The sequence below is a fragment of the Ranitomeya imitator genome, chromosome 6 (assembly GCF_032444005.1).
Source record: "Ranitomeya imitator isolate aRanImi1 chromosome 6, aRanImi1.pri, whole genome shotgun sequence".
NCBI classification, from domain to species: Eukaryota; Metazoa; Chordata; class Amphibia; order Anura; family Dendrobatidae; genus Ranitomeya; species Ranitomeya imitator.
In genome coordinates, this window is record NC_091287.1 from 122,507,139 (window position 1) to 122,533,154 (window position 26,016).

General features: G+C 40.3%; 1 protein-coding gene across 2 annotated transcripts in view; it reads left to right on the top strand.

Moving 5' to 3' along the window:
• ANO10 (anoctamin 10) overlaps window positions 1-26,016 on the top strand; it is a 358,375-nt gene that overhangs the window by 312,540 nt on the left and 19,819 nt on the right. The window contains exon 13 of one of the 2 annotated variants that reach the window (XM_069730039.1): window positions 6,471-7,106. The exons of the other annotated variant lie outside the window; for it this stretch is intronic. Coding sequence (XP_069586140.1) covers window positions 6,471-6,563 — 93 coding nt within the window. The 3' untranslated portion in view covers window positions 6,564-7,106. Of the gene's footprint in view, window positions 1-6,470; window positions 7,107-26,016 lie in introns of those variants that run through there. 2 annotated transcript variants of the gene reach the window in all.

The following is a 26,016-nucleotide window of genomic DNA, read 5'->3' on the forward strand; positions in this document are numbered from 1 at the left end:
ACTTTTTGAATGCTAAAATAGCTGAAATAGAGAGCAGATGCCATGTCACGTTTGGAAAGCACCTGATGTGCCCAAACACAAATTTTTGGAGTCCTGACAGCTTTGATCCTTCTTTAATTTAAGCATGGTTTTTACTTTTGGACCAGCAAGGGTTATTGTCAGTTTCCTTGCTGGCAGCTGCTGTGTTACTGGTCAGCTGATGTGCGTGGTGACCACTCCCACCATCCTTTAAATAGTCACATGACGCATCATCTGATTGTTGGTAATAGAGTTTGTCTCTGAAGACCAGCATAGGAGTTTGGAGCTCTCTGGTGCCAGCAGGGTATCAGCTGCTTCAGTGAAGTTCGAGGTCCTGGTTCCGTGTCCTCTGCTGTATGGAGCTTTGCAGCAGAGGCTTGAGCTAAGTTTTCATTGTTCCTTTCCTTGTCTGACTCGTGCTTGTCACTACCCCGTGTGTTGATACCATCTGCAGTGGTGAGGCTAGCATCCTTGCTGGCCAGTGCACTAGCCAGGTATAGTGAGGTGACAGCTAGGGAGAAGGCACATAGCAGCGGGGGGAAGGACCCACATAGGGCGTTAGGGGAGTTTAGGGATAGGCTCACATTGTTGTTAGAAGGTGCCCCATCCCTCACTCCCTACTGTTAGGGCCTTCCTTTCCCTTTTTCCATCCCGCTGAGTGTGTGTTGTGCCGTACGCTGGACTTTCCCATCCCAAGAGTGACATTATTATCAACCGTACCATTCTTCCGGTAAACCTATGACTCAAGCAGAGGCTTTTGCTCGCTTGATCCAGACCCTCACAGATGAAGTAATGGAGCTGCGGTCTCAGGTGGTGCAGCAGCTTCCGCAGGTGTTTGGGTTCTTGGTCTCGGCTCATGTCCAGGCTCAACCGGAACCCAAAATATCTCTCCCTGACAGGTTCTCTGGAGGGAGAGATAAATTTATTGTATTCAAAGAAGCCTGTAAACTCCGTGTGGGGATTATAGTCTCCCTTCTTAAGGATGATCCCCTATCCTGGGCCTTCTCCCTGCCAACCGATTCGCTATCTTTGCGGTTGGTGGACGAGTTTTTTGCGGCATTGGCACTGGTGTATGGGGATCCTGATGGCATCTTTCTGGCTGAGTCTCGACTCATTGAGATCAAGCAGGGGGGCCAGCAGGCTGAGGAGTACTGCTCAGAGTTTCAGAGATGGGCCACTGACACTCAGTGGAATGACCCTGCTCTTAGGAGACATTTTTGTCAGGGTCTGTCAGCTAGGCTTCAGGATACTCTGGTGCAGCATGCTACTCCTGGGTCATTGGAGGCCGCCATGGCCCTTGCAATCCAGGTGGATAGATGCCTCAGGGAGAGACATACACCGAATCTACGCCTTGTTGTTCTTTCTAGGGCTGAGGACACACTGGTGCAGACGAATGAACCTATGCAGCTGGAAGGAATCTCTTAAACTGAATTACCTGCAGTTCTCCATGTGGCATGTTTCTACTGTGGTCTTATGGATCATTACATTAATGTCTGCCCATCTCGAGCCAAGAGCCAAGAAAGTGTACCCACACAGAAGATTCCTTAAAAATAAGCCTTTATTTATGGTGACAATTGGCACAGTAGAATAAAAATAATTAACAGTACGCGAATATTACAGGACAATAAAAAAGTATATTAAAATCAAATAGGATATAAATAGGTGACCTCTGGAAAAAATTATTAATGGGTATATATATATCTCATGTGGTAACAGCCAAAAAAATAATAAATAGTCAATATAGAAAAAATCCGGCAAAAAAGTTAAAAAATAAATAATATATATAAAAAAATATATAAAGTGCACTACAAATATAATTTCACACGTTAAAAAATCAATTCAATATTATTGCAAGTAAGTGCAAAAAAATGCAAAATATATGTGTACTACCGCAAGAAAAAAAACATTTGCGGAATTGAATGCAACAAAGTGCAAAAGTGCTGAGCAACCGCCATATAAAGATACCTGCAGGGCATACAATGTGCCACAATCTGGTAAATGAGTGACACCACAAGAGTGCAATGTGCAAATTAAAGTACGAAACGCGCGTCGGGGTGCGCGATAGCGGGACTAGGTGACCCCTGGAATAAGGTATATTGTAGAGCTACATTGCCTCTTGTGATTTTTATGATCACCAAAATTTGTGACACAATTTCTGCTGAATGTAGAAATACCCCATATGTGACTGTATAGTGCTGCTTAGCCACACTTCAAGACTCTGAAAGGAAGGATCTCTATTTGCCTCCTGGTGCGCAGATACTATAATGAGGCAGCAGAGTTACTCTGGACTCTGTCTGGCCTCTGTTCAGCTTTATTCCTCTTTTCGGAAGTGCACAAAACTGTGGCTGACCGCGCTTTTATGCATGCCTTAAAAGACGGACATCGCAGGATCAAAAGTCAAACGGTGTACACAGTGTCTCCATCGGCCTCATTATAGAGAATCTGACATTGGGGATTCCGTCTGAATCACGTGTTTCAGAGATTTACATGGAAACCCTAGTGTAAATGCTCAGGTCAGAGCACAGGATAAATGTGAGTCGAGACTTACTGCGATCTTTGGGAGGCAGAATGAACAGATAAACAGTAGGTTAAAAATTGTTTTTTTTTATTTTTTACAGCATTCCTGTTGTGGTATAAGTGATTAGATGACTTTCTTGTTCAGGTCGGTGCGATTACAGCGATGCCAGATTCATATAGTTTTTTCATGTTTTTCCTGCTATTATTCACGAAAAGACACCTTTTTTTAATAAAAAAAAAAAAAAGTTTTTGCATCAACATATTTTGCATGCTATAATTTTTCCATATTTCTGCCAACAGAGTCATGTGGTGGCCTGTTTTTTGTGGAATAAGTTGACGTTTTTATACCATTTTCGGTCACATAACTTTTTTTTTATCACATTTTACTCCAATTTTTGGTAGGCAGAATGAACAAAAAACAGCAATTAAGGAATTGTTTGCTTTTTCATGCTGTTTTGCGTTTGGTAAAATTGATAAGGCAGCTTTATTCTTCGAGTCAGTGCGATTACAATGATACTTCCTTAATATAGTTTTTTATGTTTTGGCGCTTTTACACAATAAAAACTATAGAGAAAAAATATATTTTTGCATCGCTTTATTCTGAGAGCTATAACTTTTTTAGTTTTCCACTGATGAAGCTCTATGGTGGCTTTTTTTTTGCGAGACAAGATGGTAGTTTTCAGCTATACCATTTTAATTAACTTTTGTCTTTTTGATTGTGTTTTATTTCACTTTTTTCCAGCGGAATAATGAAAAGCCATAGTTTTTTGGGTTTTTTTTTTAACGGCGTTCATTGAAAGGGGTTAACGTTTGACAGTTTTATAGATCTGGCTGTTCCAGACACAGTGATATCAAATGTATACCGTATATACTCGAGTATAAGCCGACCCGAGTATAAGCCGACCCCCCTAATTTTGCCACAAAAACTGGGAAAACTTATTGACTCGAGTATAAGCCTAGGGTGGAAATGCAGCATTTACCAATGAATTTCAAAAATAAAAATAGATAATTATTTCCCCATAGCTGTGCCATATAGTGCTCTGCACCGTTCATTATTTCCCCATAGCTGTGCCATATAGTGCTCTGCACTGTTCATTATTGCCCCATAGCTGTGCCATATAGTGCTCTGCACCGTTCATATTGCCCCATATCTGTGCCATATAGTGCTCTGCACCGTTCATATTGCCCCATATCTGTGCCCCATATATGCTCTGCACCGTTCATATTGCCCCATATCTGTGCCCCATATAGTGCTCTGCACCGTTCATATTGCCCCATATAGTGCTCTGCACCGTTCATATTGCCCCATATCTGTGCCCCATATAGTGCTCTGCACCGTTCATATTGCCCCATATCTGTGCCCCATATATGCTCTGCACCATTCATTTTTGTCCCATAGCTGTGCCCCATACAGTGCTCTGCACCGTTCATATTTCCCCATAGATGCTCCACATAAATCTGTGCCGCTGCTGCAATAAAAAAAAAAAAAAAAAGCCATACTCACCTCTCTTGCTTGCAGCTCCCGGCGTCCGGTCCCGGCGTCTCTCCGCTCTGACTGATCAGGCAGAGGGCGCCGCGCACACTATATGCGTCATCGCGCCCTCTGACCTGAACAGTCAGAGCGCAGATAGACGCCGGGAAGATGGAGCGGCGCCCGGCGGCTGGAACGGGGACAGGTAAATATGACATACTTACCTGGTCCCAGCGATCCTGGCGCTCCCCGCCTGTCCCACGGTCTTCGGTGCCGCAGCCTCTTTCTCTATCAGCGGTCACCGGCACCGCTGATTAGAGAAATGAATAGGCGGCTCCACCCCATGGGAGGTGGAGCCGCCTATTCATTTCTCTAATGAGCGGTCCCACGTGACCGCTGAAGAGGGGAAGAAGCTGCAGCACAGAAGACCGTGGGAAGGGCGGGGAGCGCCAGGATCGCTGGGACCAGGTAAGTATACCTCAGCGCCCTCTCCCCCTCACCCGCCGACCCCACCGCTACCGTGACTCGAGAATAAGCCGAGAGGGGCACTTTCAGCCCAAAAATTTGGGCTGAAAATCTCGCCTTATACTCGAGTATATACGGTACTTTTTTTTTTTATACATAAAATATGTATTTATTGTTATATTTTTTTGTTTTTTGTTATTTTATTCTGTAATTTTTGTAAAAAAAAAAGTTTACATTTTTTTTTCTCTTTAATTGTTTTTACTTAGTCCCTCATTGGACCTTTCACTTTTTACTTTGATCACAGGTATAATGCACTGCAATGCATTATACTTGTACAGAAGCATCTTAGACCATGCTCTGAGCATGGTCTAAGATGCTTTCTGTAGCTTGGTGACCTGGGGGTCACGACCTTGGGTCATCATGGGAATGACCGGGGGTAGGGGGGCCTTCTGAAGGGAGAGGGAGTTTCAGCACCTCCTGCGCAATTATGCTCTGAACAGTCAGTCAAATTGACTGGCCTATCACAGTGCTCTGAGTGTGGGGATCTCTTAACGTGCCGCTCAGCTGTCACTGACAGCTGTCGATACTGAACTGTCACTGCGTCGCATGCAGTGACAGTTTAAAGTCATGACAGACACAGCATGTCATGATGCGGGAACTGACACCTGCTCATGAAGTGCTATGTCCATCATTGGTCGTAAAGGCATTAAGTTTGAATGTTGGTGAAAGCCCATTTAAGAAACCTGCCTTGCTTATGGAGGATGAGGCATTAGAAAACCCCACCCTGTGGTCCTTTTCAAGATGCAATATTGGACTAGTACCTAATATTATTTTCATGCTTACTAATGATGTTTTAGTCACCATTTTATCAAACCATCATGCTGCATAATTTTTATTATTTTTACATAAATTTATTTCATATTGAAATGAAATAATTTATATTTTTTTGAACAATAGCTTTGCTTCTGGTCTATAGAAAGTCTACAGATATTTTCTTCTGCAGCTGTACTTTGTATGCTGCATGCCTCCCATTGCATCAGCTTTGAGTTCTCTGACTTATTGCTATGCAGATAAAGAGATTTCAGAAATAACTATCTCCTTACATCAATAAACACAGGAGGCTTTGTATGCGTTGTAAGTAAAGAGCAAAATATTAAAAAGCAGTCAGAACAGATACCCTCAAAGAGGGCAAGTGGGCATTGGTTTATAGAATTGCAGTGTTTCCTTTTTTTATTCCTTAAATTTTAATTTTCTGTGCTTTCTCGTTTTAGTCATTTTGTTAAATAATGCATATACCATCAAAAGGAAAAGGCAATTAGCACATTAATAGCGAATAATGTTACTGTTGCATAGTTTGGTTTAATCACTATACTATTACATAATTATAACACATCAAATTGCTGTGGATTAGGTTTTTGGGAGGTTATTTCCTTAGTGAACGCCGATATGCCTTTTTTATGGCACTGAGAAATAACTGTATAGTGCCCCCTTACGTGTCTGGATAGAGTCAGTGTCATCTGTATGCTACAGATGATACCCTGCTGCATCAGCCATGACTGTTGCTGCACCAGTTGTGGTTATTGAGGCGTGTGAAGACACCGCATTATATCTTAATTAACCAGACAACTATTTTTAGCAAGCCAAGAAGAATTGACTGTTAACTACAGTATATGTTGATTTCTGGTTGGTCAAGAAAACAGATGTTTGTTTGTGTAAGCCTGGAATATTGACTTGTAAGCTGTATTTTATATAACATAGTGTGCTCTTATCCTTGATGACTAGTGATGTTTACTGATATGCTAATTATGCCTTGTATAGGCCAGATAGTTTGGTGACTTTGAAAACAGAGGACTTGGACTTTGAAAAACTATGCAAATAGATTAAATAATCAAGTAATGCTACTTGATCTCATCTCCATTTTTACCCTTTATGTAAATACTGAATGAAGGACTCTTGTTAAGTATAAAAATAGGAAAATAGGTTTCTTGCCTCTTTATAGCGAGACAGAGAAGAGACAGAGATTCTGCCAAGACATCAAAACATCCATGGGACCCTGCAGGACTGCTTCAAATACATCATGGCCCCATCATGAGGGACACAGATCTATCATTCTACAGGATACAACCTAGGAGACCTCGGCCCCGGTTGGAATACAGATCTGCTACATTGACCATCGCTGAACCATGGTTACGTTTAGAGAAAGCCAGGATTGGAAGCCGCTGGTCACCTGACTCCATGGAGATGTTTGGAGAAGCCAGGTTGTGACCCTCGGGTCAGCTGGCCTTGTACTTCAATGGACTGTCATTTTTCTAACTTTGTTGTTACTTTCTCTCTGTGTGTGCCACTGGTGGGGTAGTAAACCCTGGAAGATGAAGCCAGGTTGTGACCCTCCGGTCAACTGGACTTGTACTTGAATGGACTGTTATCTTCCTTAGCTTGTCGTTACCTCCTCTCTGTGTGCGTGCCACAGGTGGGTTAGTCCACCCTGGAAGATCTGAAGTAACAGCTGCCATTATCCCGGTGAGTCAGCAGAAGGGTGAGACTCTGTATTGTGCACCATCTTGTGGTATTTTGCTGTGACTATTCTACACGTGATCTGCCTGTTTTGTGGTTCAATAAAGTATGTTTTACCCTCACCCTGTGTTTTTTGAGTAGTGTTACGCCTAAGTTAAAGGGAGGACGGGCGTTCGGCGGGATGATCCCTGGTCCATGCGGTTCCGGCTAGCAGACTGGGGCACCCACTGACACCCCGTGTCTCCATAGCCCCCTTAGATGCTGCTGACAGTAGTGACAGCAGCATCTAGATTGTTAAAAAAGACAGCAGGCTTCCTCTTTCTCCCATTGGCAAAATCCACCCACCTGATCGTAGGGTGTCGATTGTTGGTATGGCAACCTGAGGACTAGTAATAGCCCTCCGGTATGGTGGCCTGTTAGGCCCTGTCATATGTAGGCGTGTCAGTGTAAAGTGGCAGGTATAATGCACTGCAATACAGAAGTGTCACATTAGCCATCAAAGTGGGTTTACAAAAAATTACCCTACATGAATTATATAATTAAAATATACCTTTTATTACATATTATTAAAAAATAAACAAACATTAACCGTGCAATCAACCGTGCATACTAACAACACCATGTGCCAAGAAATCTATCCTCACAATCTGTTTGTTGATAGTGAATTTGATGGTGCTCTGGGTGATCATCGGAGATTGGGATTTTTTTTTATAACCCAACCCTTACTTGTGCTTCTCAACAACTTTGTCCCTGACTTGTTTGGAGATCTCCTTGGTCTTCATGGTGTTGTTTGGTTAGTGGCTCTTGCTTAATGGTGTTGCAGCCCTTGTGGCCATTCAGAAAAGGTGTGTGTGGACTTCCTTTCACTAAGCATGTGACTTATGAAGGTAATTTTTTGCACCAGGCATTGTTAGGGGCTTCATAACAAAAGGGTAAATACCTATGCACATTCCAATTTTATTTATTTTATCCCAGAAATTGTCTCTTTGCCTACATTTTTCTCACTTCACGTCACCAACTTAGACTATCTAGGTGTAAACTTAACAGCTAACTTGGAGTCCCTTTTCTCTGCAAATTATCTTCAAATGCTTTGCAAACTTCGTTCACAACTTCAGAATTGTGAGAAGCTGCATCTCTCTTGGCTGAATTGAATATGGGTGATTAAGATGAATTTTCTCCCTAGAATACTCATTTATCCGTGTATTGCCTTATCCCTGTTCCATCATGCTACCTCAAATTAGCACAATGTCTAGTTAACACTTTTGTTTGGAAGGGTTGTCTCCCCAGGGTTAACAGATAAACTCTTTACTGACACCACCTAAAAGGAGGTCTAGAGTCCCCAACCTTTCCAAATATTACCAGGCAGCCCATTTAACTCTATATTATGCACATTCAGAACCCCCACAATGGCTTTCCTTAGAAGCCCCTGAGTGTCACCCAATGACCGTTGATGTTTTACTATGGATCCTCCAAGCACAACGCAAACAAACTATAAATCCAATTCTATCACATTCACTCAAAATATGGGATTCCCTGAAAGATTCCTCAAACTTATTTTCCCCCTCACCTCACTATGGGTCAATTCGCAGTTCCCCCTAGGAAATGAATCTCACTGGAGTTTTCATCTTTGAGACGCTGCAGGGATCACGAGAGTTCATCTATTTAACATTGATGGTATTATTCCATTACCAGCCCTCCAAAAAAGTACAAATTCCCTTCTAGAGGAATATTCCGCTATTTACAATTGAAGAATTTTATGACCACACTTCTGAGAACTTCCTCTCCGCCTTATACGTTCACTCCTTTCGAACAAAGGTGTCTGGAAAATCCACACGCCCCAGGTAACATTGAACTCCTCTACTCACAAATCAACTGAATCTCAAACAGGTCTAATTTTACCTACACCTCTCGCTGGGAGTCTATCTGCTCTGCCTTTACAGACCCAGAATGGTTTCAGATTTGGTCCTCTTGAACCGGCGGATTTCTATATACCTTAATGCTAGATAAAAACTATAATGGGTTAACTAGATGGTACTTGACCCCAGCTAGAGTTGCCAAGGCAGTTCCTGGCTACTGTCCCAAATGTTTTAGAGATTGTGATTCTGATGGGGATATTTACCATATTTGGTGGATGTGACTCGCATTGCGCAGATTTTGGACTAGGGTATATCACCTTATTCTCTCAGTCACAAACACTAACCTTAAAAAAAAAAAAAAAAACTTTGAAATCATTACTTAGCATACGTTTCTTTACCATCACTAAACACACCCAAATTATCATCTCATTTATATTCCTAACGGCCAAGCAAACTATAGCATTGACCTGGAAAAAATCAAGAATAGATTTATCAGAAGCCAAGAGACGCCTTTTTTGGTATATGATGAATCAAAAATGATGTGCCATTCTTATGGGTAAAGTCCATAATTTTGAGAAAATTTTAATTCCCTGGACAGAATACACCAACCACACTTCCTATGCCAAAAAATTGAAAAAATTACAAAAAGAAAAATGGGCCAATACAAAAGTTTGGGCATCCTTGGAGAGTTGTGTGCTCAGATAACTTTGACTAAGGTTTCAGACCTCAATTACTGTATATACTCGTGTATAAGCCGAGTTTTTCAGCACATTGTTTTGTGCTGAAAACGCCCCCCTCGGCTTATACATGAGTCAATTGTCCCAGAAAGCCAGCGGGGGAGGGGGAGCAGCGGGTCACAGAGGCAGGAGCCGGTGGCTGTGGATAAAGCCTGCACCGCTGCTAAAAAGAAATTAATTTTTCATTTCTCTGTAATAGCACATAGTGATAGCCGCAGCTGCCGGCTTCCAGCACACATCCTACTTACCTTCCTGCGCGCCCTCGCTGCATCTTGTTTGTTGCGGCACCAGCAACATTTCTCGCCGAGCAATCACGTGGCCATGCTAATTAAGGTAATGAATATGCACAGAATAGTCATTACCTTAATAAGCAGAGCCACGTGATCGCTCGTCAGGAAGAGCCGAAACGAGATGCAGCGAGGGCATGCAGGCAAGGTATGTAGGATTTTTTTTTTTAAATAGGGACTGTCACGTACCTGCTTCTCAGCACGTGACTTGGGGTTGTGCCTGCAAGGGTTGATATATCTCCTCTCACTCCAGCATTCAACCTCTATCCTATGAATGGAGCATAAATCACACCCCGACACAGACCACGCAACCCGCTTCACTCAGGAGGCAGAGGGACGCCAAGGATCTCCACATGGCCGACATTAGGTAATGTGATACATATATTTTATTCATTTGCGGCATTGCACCCATGCTTACCTCAAATTGCATTAGGGGCTTAGTTCCCATGTATTGTCTCCCCAGTAAAAGTTAAGCATGCTATAGCAGCTAATATTCAGTTTCATTGTTTGGGGCCCAGACTGGGTATCCCCCTTTGCTGTGCATTAGTGCAATTCATATCAATAGGTCTCTGGTATGAGTCATCGCTACACCTTCTTATAGGTGTTCACTTCATGTTCGACCACTTATTTAGTAGTATCCTATGGCACTTCAGTCCCTCCATAATTGGATCTAGCACCTTTTCTTACTGTATGTATTTTAACTTTGTTGTTAATAAAAAATTATTTTATATAAAAATACCACTTTATTTGGGATCAATTTATTCTGGTCACCAAAACCGTGAAATATATTTCTTGTTAGTGGTACACCACTTCCCTATTTTACTTAGGGATGTTGCTATTCATGGGCAATCTTTTGTGAATTAAAACAGTGATGAGTCCCAGGTCTCCTTACTCGAGTTTGTCTAGGGTGCTCGAGTATCGTGAGTGTTCAAGTGACATGTTGAAGTCCCCGTGGCCACATGTTTTGCAGCTGCTAGCCACAAAATGCGGGGATTGCCCATGTTTGTCAGGAAATCCCCGCATGTTTTGTGGCTAACAGGTGTGAAACATGAGGCCGCATGTACTCGAACATGTCATGATTAGTGATGAGCGAGTGTACTAGTTGCTCAGGTTTTCCCGAGCATGCTCGGGTGATCTCCGAGTGTTTGTTAGTGCTCGGAGATTTAGTTTTCCTCACCGCAGCTGAATGATTTACAGTTGCTAGACAGCTTGATTACATGTGGGGGTTCCCTAGCAACCAGGCAACCCCCACATGTACTCAGGCTGGCTAGCAGCTGTAAATCATGTAGCTGCGTCAACAAAAACTAAATCTCCGAGCACTCACAAATACTCGGAGACCACCCGAGCATGCTCAGGAAAACCCGATCAACGAGTATACTCGCTCATCATTAGTCATGATAGCTGGTGCGTACCCAAGCACCCTTGACCAACTCGAGTAATTAGCACTTGCGCTCATCACTAGTAACAAGAAATTCCTAATAGCGTGCTAACAAATTCATCTCTATGACATGTGTATAGCCCAGTAGATAGCAGTTTATTAGTGGTCATAGAAGTAATGTTATTATCTACAAGAGCGCTAGACTATATATATATATATATATATATATATATATATATATACAGTGGGGCAAAAAAGTATTTAGTCAGTCAGCAATAGTGCAAGTTCCACCACTTAAAAAGATGAGAGGCGTCTGTAATTTACATCATAGGTAGACCTCAACTATGGGAGACAAACTGAGAAAAAAAAATCCAGAAAATCACATTGTCTGTTTTTTTAACATTTTATTTGCATATTATGGTGGAAAATAAGTATTTGGTCAGAAACAAACAATCAAGATTTCTGGCTCTCACAGACCTGTAACTTCTTCTTTAAGAGTCTCCTCTTTCCTCCACTCATTACCTGTAGTAATGGCACCTGTTTAAACTTGTTATCAGTATAAAAAGACACCTGTGCACACCCTCAAACAGTCTGACTCCAAACTCCACTATGGTGAAGACCAAAGAGCTGTCAAAGGACACCAGAAACAAAATTGTAGCCCTGCACCAGGCTGGGAAGACTGAATCTGCAATAGCCAACCAGCTTGGAGTGAAGAAATCAACAGTGGGAGCAATAATTAGAAAATGGAAGACATACAAGACCACTGATAATCTCCCTCGATCTGGGGCTCCACGCAAAATCCCACCCCGTGGGGTCAGAATGATCACAAGAACGGTGAGCAAAAATCCCAGAACCACGCGGGGGGACCTAGTGAATGAACTGCAGAGAGCTGGGACCAATGTAACAAGGCCTACCATAAGTAACACACTACGCCACCATGGACTCAGATCCTGCAGTGCCAGACGTGTCCCACTGCTTAAGCCAGTACATGTCCGGGCCCATCTGAAGTTTGCTAGAGAGCATTTGGATGATCCAGAGGAGTTTTGGGAGAATGTCCTATGGTCTGATGAAACCAAACTGGAACTGTTTGGTAGAAACACAACTTGTCGTGTTTGGAGGAAAAAGAATACTGAGTTGCATCCATCAAACACCATACCTACTGTAAAGCATGGTGGTGGAAACATCATGCTTTGGGGCTGTTTCTCTGCAAAGGGGCCAGGACGACTGATCCGGGTACATGAAACAATGAATGGGGCCATGTATCGTGAGATTTTGAGTGCAAACCTCCTTCCATGAGCAAGGGCATTGAAGATGAAACGTGGCTGGGTCTTTCAACATGACAATGATCCAAAGCACACCGCCAGGGCAACGAAGGAGTGGCTTCGTAAGAAGCATTTCAAGGTCTTGGAGTGGCCTAGCCAGTCTCCAGATCTCAACCCTATAGAAAACCTTTGGAGGGAGTTGAAAGTCCGTGTTGCCAAGCGAAAAGCCAAAAACATCACTGCTCTAGAGGAGATCTGCATGGAGGAATGGGCCAACATACCAACAACAGTGTGTGGCAACCTTGTGAAGACTTACAGAAAACGTTTGACCTCTGTCATTGCCAACAAAGGATATATTACAAAGTATTGAGATGAAATTTTGTTTCTGACCAAATACTTATTTTCCACCATAATATGCAAATAAAATGTTAAAAAAACAGACAATGTGATTTTCTGGATTTTTTTTTCTCAGTTTGTCTCCCATAGTTGAGGTCTACCTATGATGTAAATTACAGACGCCTCTCATCTTTTTAAGTGGTGGAACTTGCACTATTGCTGACTGACTAAAAACTTTTTTGCCCCACTGTATATATATATATATATATATATATATATATATATATATATATATATATATATATATATATATATATATATATATATATATATATATATATATATATATATTATATATATATATATCATATAGTTATACTTGTGGTAAGATCAAAAGTGATTGAGCTCATAAACCTTCTTGCTTAGATAAAACCCAGCTTCCTTTTCAGATATATGAGCTGTTCTGCTGTGGGCTGCAAAGCAGAGGTCAGGAGCTCAGAGCTGTGATCAAAGCTGTGCATCCAGCGCTCTGTGATCTGTAAATAGCCCTATATACAGGAGAGAAAGCAATGCTGATGTGGTGATTGGCAGATATAAGTTCATACTGAAAGGTGAAAATCCTCTTTGAATCAAGTTCAAAGCCAATAGTGTTCCAGAAAAGGATGTCTCAGAAAAATCGGCATTAATAGCCATTGATACAGTCGGTGCAGATGTATACAGTGTAGTGTGGTGGCAGCAGCAGCAAAGTACTGGGTCCTGCAGAGTTAGACGCTCAGTGCTTTCATCTCTCCAGTATATTCCAATAGCTGTAGCACAGATATGGGGTGCACCGTTATAATTTCTGACCTCCATTCTAACGTGCACTGTATTAGTGATATGGACTTCATTCATACAAACTGCCCTAATTTATCAAAACTGCCAGTCAGGAAAACTAGCAGGCGCTTATCAGAGGTTCTGTAGGTAACAATGACCTACACACAGTTTCCATAAATAAGGGAGCATTTCATGTGCGGGCCATGCCTCATATGCTTGCCCATTATATGAGCCAGAGATTAAACTAGCTAAGGGCTTGTTCACATGCTGCATTTTTGCACACTTTTTTTTCTAGGGTAAAAATGCTGCACTTAAAAGTGCCAACCAAGTGAATGAGATTTCTGAAATCTCATGCGCATCCTGCTTCTTTTTTTCTTGCGGATTTGAACCATCAGAGCATTTTTCATATTTGTAATGTGCCACTTCTTTCAGCTTTTTAGCAAGCAAACATGCAAGCTTAAAACATACAACCCTACCCTTCACCTCTCCAAACAAACCTATTTTAACACCCTCATCACCTCACTGCCCAATAACCCTAAACGTCTCTTTGACACTTTTCATTCCCTACTCAACCCAAGAGTGCAGGCCCGAACCACGGATCTCCATGCTGACAATCTGGCCAATGACTTCAAAGAAAAAATTGACCACATCCGACAGGAAATTATCTCCCAATCCCTTTATACCATGCACTTTCCTCCCTCCCCCATTGCATCTAGTTCACTCTCTGACTTTGAACCAGTTACAGAAGAAGTAATCAGACTCCTTGCATCTTCTTGCCCAACCACTTGCACCAGTGACCCCATTCCGCCACATCTCCAGTCCCTTTCCCCATTTGTCACCTCTTACCTAACAAAAATGTCCAACCTTTCTCTCTCTTCCGGTATCTTTCCCTCCTCATTTAAGCATGCCATCATACACCTATTACTTAAAAAACCATCCCTCGATCAAAACTGTGCCGCTAATTATAGACCTGTCTCTAATATTCCCTTCATCTCTAAACTGGAACGCCTGGTCCACTCACGTCTTATCTGCTACCTCTCAGAAAACTCTCTTCTCGACCCTCTGCAATCCGGTTTCCGCTGTTTACACTCTACTGAAACTGCCCTCACTAAAGTCTCTAATGATCTATTAACAGCTAAATCTAATGGTCACTACTTCATGCTAATTCTCTTAGATCTCTACTGATGACACTGTGGATCATCAGCTCCTCCTCACTATGCTCCGCTCCATCGGCCTCAAGGACACCGTTCTCTCCTGGTTCTCCTCCTATCTCTCTGACCACTCCTTCACTGTTTCTTTTGCTAGTTCCTCCTCTCACCTTCACCCTTACTGTTGGGTTTCCTCAAGGATCAGTCCTAGTCCCCTCTTCTTCTCTTTTTATACTGCCCCTATTGGACAAGCAATCAGTAGATTTGGTTTCCAGTACCATCTCTATGCTGATGACACCCAATTATACACTTCTTCTCCTGATATCACGCCTGCCTTTTTAAAAAACACCAGTGATTGTCTTACTGCTGTCTCTAACATCATGTCCTCCCTCTATCTGAAACTGAACCTGTCAAAAACTGAACTCCCCGTGTTTTCTCCCTCTACTAACCTATCTTTGCCTGACATAGCCATCTCCGTGTGTGGTTCCACCATTACTCCCCAGCAACATGCCCGCTGTCTTGGGGTCATACTTGATTCTGAGCTTTCATTCACCCCCCCACATCTGATCACTTGCTCGCTCTTCTTATCTGCATCTCAAAAACATTTCTAGAATTTGCCCTTTTCTTACTTTCGACTCTGCAAAAACTCTTACTGTTTCACTCATTCATTCTCATCTGGACTATTGTAACTCTCTACTAATCGGCCTCCTTCTTGCCAAACTCTCCCTGCTTCACTCTGTCCTGAATGCTACAGCCAGGATCATATTCCTCACCAACCGTTACACCGATGCCTCTACCTTGTGCCAGTCATTACACTGGTTACCCATCCACTCCAGAATCCAGTACAAAACTATTACCCTCATCCACAAAGCACTCCATGGCTCAGCACCACCCTACATGTCCTCCCTGGTCAGTCTACCACCCTACCCGTGCTCTGCGTTCTGCTAATGACCTGAGGTTAACAGCCTCAACAATCAAAACCTTCCACTCCTGTCTTCAAGACTTTTCACGTGCTTTGCCAATTCTTTGGAATGCACTACCCAGGTTAATACGATTAATCCCCAATCCCCACAGTTTTAAGGGTGCCCTAAAAACGCATTTGTTCAGACAGGCCTACCGCCTCAACGCATTAACCTAACTATTCCTGTGTTGCCCATTCAAAAAACTTACACCATAATCAGGTTCCTCACATCATGTTCTCATACACTTTATGCAGTTAATAGCCTCTGTGTCTGTACTGTTACATATTTAGGCTGTTTAACTGGTTCATGCAGCTTTACATGAACACCCAATCCTTGCACTATGGCTGGTCCGAACAACGAAAGCAATTGTTACCATCCACCTCTCGTGTCTCCCCTTTTCCTCATAGTTTGTAAGCTTGCGAGCAGGGCCCTCATTCCTCTTGGTATCTGTTTTGAACTGTGATGCTGTAATGTCTATTGTCTGTACAAATCCCCTCTAAAATTTGTAAAGCGCTGCGGAATATGTTGGCGCTATATGAATAAAATTATTATTGTTAAGCTAAAAAAAACACATAAAATATGCACATATTTTCAGCAGCATTTTTCCTGCCAACTCACTCATGTTTTTAAGTGCAGAAAAATTTGGTGCCAACACTCAAAGTGCACACATACCCTAATAGTGGTTCTTGTTTATGGTGATTTGTGGTGTCCACGTAGGGCTATGTACACACTGTGTCTGTGCCCATGATCGGGCGTATACGCTCAGGAGTTGTGTGCATGAAAGTGGCTGTAGTCGAGATAGATGCATAGAAACAAAACTAGAAGTAATGGGTTACTCTCCGCTGTCGTGGAGAAAGAATGAGGTTTATTCATCAACGCATTTCAAAGTTTTACAACTTCTTCAAAGATGAAGAAATTGTACAACTTTGAAACGCGTTGAAGATTAAACTACCTTAACTTGGATCTGCATCCCTCATTCTTTCTCCATGGCAGCGCAGATTAACCCATTACTTCCAGTTTTGTTTCTTCCATATTTTCACTGTGGGTCTGCAGCAGCCTTTAACTCTACTAACTGTTGTGCGCACACAACCACATTAGGTGAGCACCACGGTGCATGTTCGTTTATTACTGTTTAACCCAGATAAGACCCTATTTGCGCTTTTTATCCTTTCCAGCATTTGTCTCTTCAAGATAGATGGTTAGGCATCCATCCACCATAAGAACCTATGGAGAAAAAAAAAACATGTACAGCACACAGTACTTCATTGTAGAGGCCTATGGGAATATCATTGTCAGGAGAAATTGCCATTTTGGCGTTTTTTTTTGTTTTCTTTTCAGTAGTTAACATATGGCTCAATCTAGAGGAGCAAGACCTGTAGAAGGTGATGGAAACCTGCCCCCTTGGTTCAGTCATCATCCAGATCCTCTGTATCAAAGCATGCTTTCTCTGAAATGCTCCATCTGTTCAGAGTGAAATATACACGAGTGCAATAGCGGAGCCGATCTCTGATTCATGCCGCCAGCGGTTTAGGCATCAGGAATTAGCCGACAGGTTCTCTTTAATGAATAAAGAGCCTTCTATAATTTTTTTTTTGATCAGATCTTTTTATTTTTCTGCATGTTTCCATCCATTATGCGATGCATTCAATAGTTCTACTGTGGAGAATGTGTTCCTGTGTAGTCATCATCTTTAAAACATATATATATATACATATATATATATGTATATATATTTATAACCTTGCATTATATGATTCCATTTGAGTGTCACCTTACTGGGTTGAATGCTGGTGGACAGCGTGCTGCACCCAGTAAACTAAGTGATATTCTTTAAATATTTAGCAATATTTTTGGGAAATACAAGAAAAATAATGATTCATTATTTACACATAACGGTATTTGTGCTAGCGAGGCCCCAGCGTTAAAAAAAAGTTTACAATCTGAATGTATCATTAATATCTTTACTGCTCCAGTATAATGGTGTAATGTGCCATATTAGTTTTCTAAACCTCGAAGAGTTGATGATGGCGATGAGAGACTTGTGAAGTGATGTAAGATACTCGTTGGAGTAGAATTCTTTGCTTTATTATATCCCTTCTCTGTTGAGTAAGCATAATAGTTCTGTACGATAGAAGGCACTGTGATTTATTATTTATAGTGACCTGTAGTAAAAAAAAAATACATTTATCTGGCATTTCATTCTTCAATAATATTTAATATCACACCCTCAATAGCAATATTGTTTGTATATATTATATAAACATTTAGACCTTTGGGTCCTTAATAATATTGTTTTCTCTATTTTGTTAAGTGTTAAGAAAAACACAGATTGCTGTCACTGCCCTTTGTGGATTATGTATTCTTAAATTGGTCCAAGAGTGGAAAAAAGCGTTCTGTTGGAGAAAAATGTGATGTGTTGTGTAAATCAATACTTTCTTAAGTCAGACACATCGCTTTTTGCTGACCTGGCCTTTTCAACTTACCATAGCTGCTTAGTTGTAAAGAAAAAAATAAAAGCACAAGGACGTTAGAGGGGTTATCCAGTGATAGGATTTTTTTTTTTTAAACAGTGGTCAGTACTGTTAAGTTTCAAAAGCAACCATACTCACCTACACTTCCAGCCAACAATTCAGCCATAACCCTCCTGTGGAGCTCCGGGTTCTCATGTGGACGTTGTGTGATCACTACAGCAAATAAGTGGATGTAGCAATCACGTGCCGAATGGCTGTCATCACCGCTCCGTGATGGGAGCTAGGTAACCAATAATATGGCACGTGATCCCTGCAGCCACCGATTGGATGCAGTGGTCATTAGCATGTTGACCAAGAACGAGAACGCCACAGGAGGGTTAGTGCTGGATCGCTGGTGGCGAGGCTAGGTTAGTATTGCTGTTTTTGATATTTTAGATACACTTTTAAGGTTCTGATGTAACAATAATGCATCTAAAATATTTCATCCTAAATGTAAGGGCAGCTAACCTGTACTGAAATGTTTTACGAAATTAGTAATATATTAGACATTTGCTGATTCCAATGTACATAGCACACGGAGGGTAGCCTAAAGACACCAACACACATTGGACTAACGTCTGCCAAACACACCAATGTCGACAGGTTCTGTATATAGACTATTGTGTATGGAGTCCTCCGACACATCATCTCAGGGGAATTAAGGATCCGGTATGTTTGGAAAACCCCTATAATATGTCAATTAAAAGTAGTGCAGCATATCTGTATTAATTATCTAATAAGGAAGTGTTATTTATTCTCTAGTGTTAGCTACATAGGAGGAAATCCTTTTTGTCCCCCGGGTTCACATCTGTAGTTTCCTGATGCAAACAGAAAAAGTGACAGATGACGTCTACAGAACTCAGTATTGGCCTCTGGGGTTCCAGACTCTGTGACGTTCGCTATAACAGTACAAAATAGGCTTTCCTGCTTCCCGGTGACACTTTCAACTCTCATAACAATAGCAGATAATGTAACAGATACATAGTAAATGACTTAGTAACTAATGAAATACATGTAAATTGTGTAACCAAAGTCTGGTCTACACCACCCTTCACTGTGTTCCTTCATTTGACGTAATACAGATATGTCGCACACATATATTTATTACACTTGTACATGCTAGCAACCATTGTTTTATTGCTCCAATACTTCTAAAATGTAGTCACTTAAATAAAAGAATGTCTTGTGTGTTCAGTTCCCTATATGTCTCCAGATTACAAGCCAAACATGCATAGTCAGATCTTAGACATCAGCACTTATACTTCTGCCTTATTTATTGGTGACTTACCGAATGTATAGCACTAAAGCCCCCATACACTTTAGATGCTTGTCGGCCAAACAATGGTTCAGCTAGCAGCTATCTTATATGTCTTCCATACATCGGAGTGCTTGCTTGCCAATGCGCTCCAGTGCTCCCTATCAGAGTGCCACTGCCAGAGAAAGTCAGGCAGCGACTGATCTAGCAGAGAACAACAGGATTGGCAGTTCAAAATTGGACATGCTTGATCCTTATCTTCTCCAACAATCAACTATCCAGGGCCCACATACGTACCAGACTGTTGTGCAAAATTATAGATATCTCTGGGTTTGGCCGACATTAGTCTAATGTGTATGGAGGCCTTACGAAGTAGGGGAATAAGGGAACAGAGTATGACCACAGGATCAAAATGTGGAAACACATGTCTGGAACAGAGCTGTAAACATAATACAGTGACATAAGCCAAAAGAAAAATGGTGCTACAAAATATCTCACAAATATGTAAACTTTATTAAATAAACTGAATATACAGTGTGTGAAATAAGAATTGAACACTTCACCAATTTTCTAAGTAAATTATTATTATTATTATTTATTTATTTATATAGCACCATTGATTCCATGGTGCTGTACATGAGAAGGGGTTACATACAAGTTACAACTATCACATACAGTAAACAAACTAACAATGACGGACTGATACAGAGGGGCGAGGACCCTAAATATATTTCTAAAGGTGTTATTGACATGAAATTCTTACCAGATGTCAATAACAACCTACCGTATCTAATCCACATAAAGAAATCAAACCATAGATGACCGACCATAAATTAAGTTATATATAATAATGAGAAATGGCAGGGAGAAAGTATAGAACAAATGAAGAAAGAGAGATGAAAAAGGCCATGGAAAGTCTTGACACCAGCTGAAATCTATATGTAATTAGGACACAATCCTGACACTTTGTGAAAAGTAATATTAGCTGGTTCAACACCTGTAAAAAGGTGTCTCATTACCAAGGTGTCACACAAGAAACATTCCATGATGGGTAAAAAGAGTGAGCTGTCTCAAGACCTTTGCAACCTTATTGTTGAAAAACATACTGATGACATTGGTTACAGAAGAATTTCTAAACTACTGAAGGTTCCAGTGAGCACTCTTGGAGCCATAATTTGGAAGTGGAAATAACATTATTTCACCATAAACCACCAGATTCAATACTTTTTCCCTGTGTTATTTCTCATTATTACACATAACTTAATTTATGGACATCTATGGTTTGAATTCTTTGCCTATGTGTATTGTATGGGTTGTTACCAACATCTGATGATAATTTTATGTCAATAGCACCTTAACAAATATATTTATTTAGAAAATTGATGACGTATTCAATACTTATTTCGCTCACTGTAGTTAGTATGTCCATTTATCTACAGCAATACATTCTCTAGTGGATAAAGGGAATCTGTCACCTAATTTTTCGCATATAAGCTGCGGCCACTGCCATTAGGGGCTTGTCTACAGCTTTCTATAATGCTGTAGATAAGCCCCCGATGTAACCTGAAATATAAGAAAAACAAGTTTGATTATACTCACCTGCGGGGCAGTCTGGTGCGGGGCAGTCTGGTGCGGTCCGGGTCCGGCGCCTCCCAACTTCATGCGATGTTGTCCTCTTCCTGAGATGGCTGATTGAGCCCTAAGTAACACTTCTTTCATTTTTTAATAACAATCTTTTTACTTTGGCCAGTTTCGAAAAAGGTAAGGAAAACCTTTTAATCGCTGCAGCATAGCTGTGTAGGACATCTTAATCTCATTAGTTTGACCTTACATATTTGCTTCTGATGTGTGATAAGCAATAATGAAGTTAGGTTTTTATTCCTAGATATTTTTATGATGTGATGATTTTATTTAATCCCTTTGATTTTAGGCATTTACATGGACTCCAGTGTATTTAGCCTTCTCTTTTCTGTGCAGATTGTTCCAATATCCCACTGGTTCCCTCTTAAGATGTTCTTCCTCTTCGCTGCTCACAAGAACTGAGTTCGCAGGGGAGAGCTTGCCTTGCTGATAAACTAATAACTACAACGATGCCATGTGTCTAACAACATAAGGGTAAATCGTTTTCCTAGCAATGCTGTTCTCAGCATTCCCTGAAATCCCCCGGCCACATTTCTGGAGATGAAGGCTCTGACATTTGCACTAATGGTCACTATAGGGGACATTTGGAACATGAACTATAGTTGTAAGAACCCCTTTAAGTGATATTACTTTATAGAAACCAGTCATCCACAAAACGCTTTACACACGTCAATAGAAATGAAGGTCAGGGAAAGTTAAATATGTGCAGTAGATAGATCTCAGGAGGTTTTCTCCGGGATCTATTCCTCAAACGTTGCTTCTCTAATTAATCTTCTTAATAAGAGATTGTGTCTACAAAAAGCACAGTAATGTTGGACTTGTGGGTGTAAAACAGGCCTTCTTTTTTTCACGTTAGCACTATTAAAGTCAATGCTCACTGTCTGTGATATTACTGTTTATGGTGTATACACTTCCATAAGCGTATTGTGAATCAAAAAAGATATGCAATTACATATATATTTAGCAGAGTTTTACGTTCACAATCAAACTATAATGCATCAACTTGCCTAGTTTTTCTCATTTGGTATCTCAGTGACACATTGGATGGAAACATGAAATATGTATAAACATATACAATGCTGATTGTTTGCTGTAGTGCCGCATATATTGGAGGTCATTACCACATATTCACTCAGAGTTGTGGAGGTCTCCTGCAATGCACTTGGATAATTTACTACAGGCCGTCTTAGACATAGGCATGGCCTTAGATATACCTTCACGGCCTCCAAGGAAACTAAATCAAACACAGGAGTCTTCTAAGATAAATATCATGCCAAACATAGAACCGTTAGCAGCGCATGAAGCATAGAACATAAGTATGTATACAATACTCCATAATGCACTTCTACAATGCTATCCATGACACATTTACCAAGCTGATCATGTCTATTCAGAATGTATCAGTAGAGTCTAAAATATTAGGAGCTCCTAATCCCTGGCTTCAATTATGCATGTTGTAGAGCTAAATAGTGTAAGGGTTGTCTATACTTAGGGCTAGGGGGCGTTTAGAAGCTTTTCATTAATGGGTTATTCCCATCTCAGCCATTTGCGACATATCTGCAGAATATACTGTAAATGTCTCCTAGATGTAGGTCCTACCTCTGAGACACGCACCCATCTCGAGAAAAGGACTTTGTCTCTGATTTTAGAGATGGCTGCACATGTTCTTCTCTCCATAAACTTCTATGGAAAATGTGCTGAAGATCAGTACATTATGGCAATGGTGACAACATTGCCAGCAGTCCATGATCTATATCACCCAATGTAAGGGCAGCATATTACAAATACTGGTTTGTGTTGCCAGTAGGCAAAACTGCTCTCAAGAAATTGTGTTGTTTGGCTATAAAAAAAAAACTGCAAGAATACATAGATTGCTGTCATTTCATAAAATAGTCACGGAGGAGTCTTGAATCGCTCGCTTTAGGCCTTTTTGTACAGTAAATCCATGTATCTCTTTGGTGACTGTGGGCAGAGCATCGCTTACCTATAATGGCATTCTGAATCCAGCCATAAATCTTTAATGCGCTAAACCCTTTAAGTTCGGCGTGGCTCTGCCATTCTGCTCTTGTTTGTTATCGTGTCCTATAAAGAAGTTGAACTCTAATGTTTTTAAGTTCCTTTTAATGCCAAAGTCAGCTGAATAGTAGAAAATGTAATCAATGACATCGCCTGAAAGCACAGCTATCGATTTCCTGCCTTCTCTCCAGCAGCTGGCTTACATTGAAGCCACACTATGAAGCATGTTTCCAATGAAGTTAATTGGCAGCGTAGAGATACCTGACCATTGATTTATCAAATGTGATTCAAGGAGATCAGATTGTGGCTGGTGGTTTTCATCCTGGAGGCTCGTATCTTCTCCTATCTTTAAAACGTCAATAGGGTTTCATGTAATTTTTTATTTAACAAGCAGCCGCAGTCGACTCATGTTTGTCCTTCGATAGCTGATAGTGATTATTGTCTCCCGCTGTGGAAACATAGATATAGGCGATGTAGAGAAATAATCCCTGTACGTATATGTTCCTTCATATCGTTATTATTAATACATTGCATGCAAGTGAATGAGCAATGAGAAAAAAAATACAAAAAAAGGATAAAATAGAAAAGAATATACTGAATGCAAATCATCTCACATATATTTTCTTGCCACATTTCACTGGATAGTAATATGCAATCAGGTACTCAAAAATTGTGTATTTGCATATATATAACTCTTTGCCGCCTCATCTGTTTTTCACTGTTTCCTTTTTCTTTTTTTTGGTTGCTACTTGCAAAAAATAAAAAAAAGTATTAACAAATTTATGTTTCCATATTCTAACGCTATATCAATCGCTGTATTTTGGAGCTATTTTTTAGATTTATTTTGAATCATTGGAATAACGTAAAAATAACCACTCATTTTTTTATTAATATTCATAAGACTGCCTCCACCTACATGTTTTAAATGTTTTTATATGTTAATGATAGAGTTATGTCTTTGAATTATTTATGGTATGTAAAGGTGCTTCTCACAGAATTAGAATATCATCAAAAAGTTAATTTGTTTCAGTTCTTCAATACAAAAAGGGAAACTCATATAGAGTCATTACAAAGAGAGTGATCTATTTCAGGTGTTTATTTCTGTTAATGTTGATGCTTATGGCTTACAGCCAAAGAAAACCCAAAAGTCATTATCTCAGTAAATTAGGATAATTAACAAAAAGCACCTGCAAAGGCTTCCTAAGCATTTAAAAAGGTCCCTTAGTCTGTTTCATTAGGCTCCACAATCATGGGGAAGACTGCTGACTGTTAACTTTTTGATGATATTCTAATTTTGTGATAAGCACCTGAATAGTCTTTATAGGTTTAATATTTGTATATTTGACTATAACTAGTATAATCCGTTTACCTTTGGCTCAGTGGCTTGGGACAAATTCTGTAGGTTTTCATATTCTAAAATCCATAACGTTTTGCCGATTGAGTGAGGCCCTGTTCACATTGCATTTATGCAGTGCATCTATGAAATCCCCCAGAGGTTCCCTTTAAATCTCTTAAAAATTGGTCTTCAAACTCAATGGAGCCATAAAAAATGTAATGGCACAGAGTTTGAACAAACTTCATTTGTGCTTTTTTAATCTTGTCTTTTCAGATAAGCACAAAAACTTGGCAGACATAGGCCCAATTCATTATTTGATTTGTGCAGAATTTGATAAATTGGTTCAGACTCAAAGATGCTTATTTTTTTTATTTTTTTATTTTTTTTGGGGGGGGGGTTCTTTCACTTTTTTGCATCTTTTTAAAATAAAAATGTGCACAATTCTTTTAATAAGAATTACAATGCTGCATGTTAGTCTTCAACTGCACAAAAAATAGATTTTGTATTCTAGGATACTGGAGTGTAATTGCAAAAAAAGTAGCAATATTTCTCAAGGTTGCAAATGATGAATCAGGCAAAAGCATGTGGATAACCAAAAGCTCACCATTATTGGCATGCCCTGCCCCCCCAAAAAAGAGAAGAAACCAAATAAAATCTATTTCAAATTGGTGCAAATGAAATCATGAATAAGGCGCAAATAAACAACATCATTAACTGGAACCATTATAACTTTAGAAAAAAGCACAAAAGCAATAATAAATCAGCCCCTAAAATAAAAGTGTCCATCTGAAAAGATGAAAGCAGAGAAATAAAGCCCAAACTAATTTTTTTCAGACGCATTTTATTGCAAAGTTGGGTTCTGTCGTGCAACATATTTCTTAACCAGTTGCTCCACAATTAGGTAAATCTAGGGAGACAGTTTTTAAAACGTGCAGTGAAAAGTGGGCAAGACTCATTGCTCAATCAGGGCACAGCCACATTTATAAATGGCAACCTTTTCAAAAAGTCGCCCAAAAAGTTACAAATGTAAAACAAAAACGTCTTCCCTTCAGAAAGCCTGACGTCAGTGCCGGAATGTTAGTCTGTTAAGTTAAAATCATTGATTTATGTTGTGACCTAGCTATAAATCTGCCACAACAAATGTCGAGAAATTAGATTAGATCAAGACAGTGGCTAAAATTTTCATCTTTAATAAATATTGCCCACTATCTCTTCAGCATTTTCAAACAAGTGTAAAAAAAAAAATGCAAAACATTTTTAAAGTGTTTTTGGTTGTGGTAGAGAAATTAGATTGTGAACTTCATCGGGGAGAGGAGGTGATGTAATGGTAACGATTTATTTATTTTCATTATGCTTATATGGCTCCATCATATTTCTGATATTGTCATCGCTGTCAATTAGAGTTGAGCTAATTTTTCAAAATTCTGTTCCTATTATGATCAGCGGCGAATATTGTTTTTGCAATATTTGCCAAACACAGCCGAATGTCATTGG